This window comes from Atta cephalotes, assembly GCF_000143395.1.
Source record: "Atta cephalotes unplaced genomic scaffold scaffold00003, whole genome shotgun sequence".
Lineage (NCBI taxonomy): Eukaryota > Metazoa > Arthropoda > Insecta > Hymenoptera > Formicidae > Atta > Atta cephalotes.
The window spans coordinates 8,420,621-8,425,465 of record NW_012130067.1 but is presented as its reverse complement, the minus strand read 5'-3'; the positions used below and the strand labels follow the sequence as shown (position 1 = coordinate 8,425,465).

The following is a 4,845-nucleotide window of genomic DNA, read 5'->3' as shown; positions in this document are numbered from 1 at the left end:
CTAAAAACGTAATTTTACAAAAGAAAGAAGGATGTATAGACATGTACGGATATACGGATATATTTCATATATAATTATACATGTTTACATAATTATACAATTATGAATATTTCTGCGTGTTTATATATGTTTATACATGAACAATTTTTTATCGAGACGTCTCTTGATGCCGTTCAAATTCAGCGGTCCATAAAATCCTCAACATGGCTGACAATCACGTGATCGGTAATCATCAACATCAAAACCGACAGCTACTGTCGCTACTTTATATAGTTATACGTGACTCCGTCCCAGTCGCCTCCATATGCCAAATAAAATCGAAAATTGCATTTTTTTCACGGCTCTATTTTCCTAATTAAACGATAAAAGATTATGACAATTTTTTACAACATCCATTTCCTTCATTGCATGCTCATTTTTTTATTAACATATCACTGCTAGTTTAGGCCCTGCAAAAATAAACACGACATTTTCATAAATTTCGTATAGGCTATACGTATAAAAAAGTGCAGTTTTTAATGCTTATACCCCATCATTGAAACGATCAAACGGTCTCATTGTAATTATCACAAGCATATCAAAGTCTTCTAGTACAATATTTTAATTTCAAGAAATTCTGTTTTCATTTTGCGAGTGTACTTCAACAAAAAAATACTTTATTATAGTGTTTTAGAAAATTCTCGATATCAGCAAAAATATGATGCAATAAAAAGTAGAGGTTTCCATTTAAGATTATTTCTTGATTACGTTAACTACTATTACGCTTTAAGATCATCCGAAGTTCAAATCAATATCATTCAGCCAATAGATTTTTAAATTCTACAATATTTTTCTTTGAAACATTTAAATCAATACTTTCTAATTAACCTTTCCGAAAGTTTTTTTGCTTCTCAATATATATGCATACTATTGCATACTGAAATATTCTAACAAGGAAACACAACAGAATGTCCCCAGATAGCATGTTTCAGCAAAATTGCACAAATCTGTGATTGTTTATGATGCTGGCATCTTACCGTAGATTTGTCTTCAATGATTTCGAATATACCGCTATTGTAACACATGCAAACAATAATATTTGTATGTATTGCCAGCAGTTTAACAGCAAGATAGCTACGTCAATGTTATTTGCATTGGCAATATGACAGCATTATATGATACTATATATTATAGCAACATGACGAATATAATGGCAATAGTATGAATTTTGATGATGATAATTTTAAAGTTGTCGACAAATTGCTGGCAAATTATTACTTAATGTTATCGTGAAAACATCAAGTTGCCAACAAATAAGAATTCAGTTGTTGCAATTCTGGTAGCAATACATATAACATACTTAGTAAGCAACATGCCAGCAACAAGACACGTTACTATCTGGATTCCCTTCCAATTTAATAAACTTTGGATATATCAAAATCAGACAAAAATAAGACACATGTTTTTTTGTAAGTGCTCAATCGTACGTTAAGGAGGTAAAAGCCTTAAAAAAAATCAATTTTTAAAAACATATGCACCTCTTATTTTTGTCTTTAATAAATCTAAAATTTATTAAAATTGGAGGGGGAATTTGACTGTATTTCCTAATAAGATTTCTCATTCTATAATTTTCGAAGAAAATTTATAAAAGTTTAAAATATTTTTTTAGAAATTTTCATACATTCACAATATAAAAGATTCTTAAAAATATTATAACATACGAGCATTTTTTTCACCAGGAAGGAGTGCACGTTTGTCAAGCAAATTAATCGGATACATACGTTATTTCTCTGGTGTGGCTAACATCGACACAAAAGCAATAGAAGAGTGTCAAAAGAATAGGCAGTTTCATTGTCCTATTAGCGTTGTTTGCCCAGGAAACTGTTATAAAGCTGTACTCTGCAGTGTTGTTTCGCTCGGTAGCGTTAGTCTTCAAGTTGATTGAAGAGATCTCTTTGATGATACAATGGGCACTGATAAAATCTAGTCGAAAAGATAATAAGAAATCAATGAACTTACACCGTAGATAACGAATAAAGATGCCAGTATTTCTGTAGACTATAATGTTCTTCCTTCCTATGTTTAATTGAATGCACTGCCGCGATAAGAAAAAAACGCAGGTCACTAAAGATGACCCTAAGAAATCGTAGAGAGAAATCATCACGCACAATAAATTACTCTTAATCATTAGTGACGTCTGTATAGATCACAGTTTTATTTCAGCTTATACAGCATGTACTACGTAATTAGAACAGGTTCTAGTATCTGTTCCATTGAAAATAAAAATAACAAATTAAATGATAAATAACTCGAGAAAAAATATTTCATATATAATTATATATAAATATATATAAATATATATAAATATATATAATTATATATAAAATTATATATAAAATTATACATAATTATATAATTATATAAATTATATAAATTAACATATTTTATATATAATTATATATAATTATATATAAAATATGTCCATTTATATACATTTTTTCCCGGGAATGTATATTTCTCAATTGCTCTTTTTTTTTGTAAATATAACGATGTACTAAAAAAGTGCAATTTCATTTTTTATATTTTTTCTTTTAATGGATTTATTTATTTATATTTACATTTTTTTATATAAATAATGGATCCTTTTGAACATTCTATATGCATAAAGATTTTAGGGGAAGATGATTGAAAAAGGAATATTTCGATCGATGAGATATTTTATATTTTATTTTCGTATATTTTGACATAAAATATTAAATACACTACGTCAAAAAATTACGCATCAAATTTAGTAGGTATTTTACTAAAAATAAGAGAAACCAAAATTTTAGGAGAAAATAGTAACTTCATAAAAAAATGATCATAATAAAATGAAGCATCTAGAAAGCATTAAAGCTTGAAGTCTCTACTTTTCAGATTGATAGTTTAAATAACGATTTGACCAATATTTATAGATTTACACAAATACAAATAAAAAGTCAAATCTTAGAATTTTTTATGACCTTTGAAAAGTTCTTACAATGTGAATTAAAAATAGCAGCTTTCAAAAAGACTCTTTATCTTTAATTTTCGTACTTGTTTATTTTTAATTAAATTATTTACTCATCAAACGAGAAGGATTAAAATTTTTTTAATGCTACGTACTTTAAATCCATGAAAATGGATTGGATCCGAGCTGACACTAGTTTAATATCAATCGAAAAAAAAACATTCATATTTAAGGATTATAAATTTTATTCCTAAGACATTTATAATAATTATACCTGAAATTAACTACTTCAAATTGGTATTAAAAAACGCACTTTAGAGATTTGAATCTGGTATCTCTAGATTATGACTCTTCTACATTATCCGCTACATCACTTGTACATATATGTGTTATTTATTCTCTACTTCAATTACAACCAGCTAAACTAGTAACGAAATTATATAGATATAATAAAAATATCATCATTTAACAGATATATAATAAAATATAAACAATTTACATTACTAGAGATAACATTGGGTAAGTATCGGATAATCTAATCTCTCTTGGCCGATGTCGCGCGCCGTGATTAGCCTAATATTTGAGTTCGACTTTGTGAATGTTCATATCGTTCATTTCATTCATTTTACTTCTAATTAAAGAGAAACAAAAGAATATAGCTCAATTATTTTTACATTACAATTTTTTTGAATTTACTTGGATTAAAACAAAAAATTTCCTGCTTATAATTTTGAATAATTAAGTAGCATTTCTGGTCCATTTTTAAATAAAAACTTTTTTTATTCAATTAGATTGAAAAACTGCATTTCATATTCAAAATATTGAATTGAACAGTATTATTAATTGATATTATTTTTTAATTTAACTGAATTAAAAAACTGTACTTCCTATTAACAATTCTAAATTGAGTAGTATTCACGATGCACAGAAAATGCTAATATTATTTTTAGATTGAAAGGCATAGAGATATGCTCTATGCAATTCCTATAAATGAATAAAAATGCATTCAGGATTGAAAAGGATTCATTTTAACATTCATGAATTCATATTTCTGAAAATTTGAATCCATTTTAATCCATTTCAATCTATTCTCGTTTGTTGGGTAACATTATAACAAATATTTAATTGTCTATCTACCCCGGTAAAAAATTTTTAAATAGTTAAGATATTAATTACTAAAAATTGCCCAATATTGATCTTCAATAATTTTTTATTCAAATATTATCAACTTTACAAAAAATCTGCAAGAGACAAAATCATTAATTTTCTTCTCATGGAACTCTAAGAATTTTTTCAGAATTTTTTATCAAATTTTTAATACTGCATTTTCTTATTTACAAACATATTATTTTTACAAACATAAGAAAAATACGGTATTAAAAAATTATTAAAAAATTCTGAAAAAATTCTCAGAACTTTATGAGAAGAAAACTTTATGAGAAGAAAATAATAATTTTTGTCTCTCACTGTTTTTTTGAAAAGTTGATAGTATTTGAGTGAAAAATTAAAAAGCAATATTCAACGATTTTTAATAATTAATATCTTGTTGTATAACTCTTGCAAAAATTGCATAATAGTAGAGGACTTTTCGACTCAGTTTAGTCCCATCTATCTTCTTATGAATTATTGCTAGAGTCTTGCCGGACACTCTGTATATACAGTCACGAAACTAATTGTCCAGACACAGATATTGCAGTTTATTTTTCGATACAATATCCACCAAATAATATAATTTTTAAAGAATAATAATATTTAGAAATGAGAACTTTGTCCAGATGATTTATTTTTATTTCTAATATTAGTCAAAATTATATTTTTAGATACACATATAGACTTAATCAACAAAAACTATAAAATAATCGCGAAATTAATTGATT

At 26.3% G+C, this 4,845-nt stretch overlaps 1 protein-coding gene across 1 annotated transcript in view; it reads right to left on the bottom strand.

Moving 5' to 3' along the window:
• Positions 1 to 1,831, bottom strand: part of LOC105625637 (spindle pole body component 110) — a 10,419-nt gene extending 8,588 nt beyond the window's left edge. Inside the window, exon 1 of the mRNA XM_012206959.1 lies at positions 1,761 to 1,831. Coding sequence (XP_012062349.1) covers positions 1,761 to 1,831 — 71 coding nt within the window. The remainder of the gene's footprint in view (positions 1 to 1,760) is intronic.
• Positions 1,832 to 4,845: the final 3,014 nt, after the last annotated feature.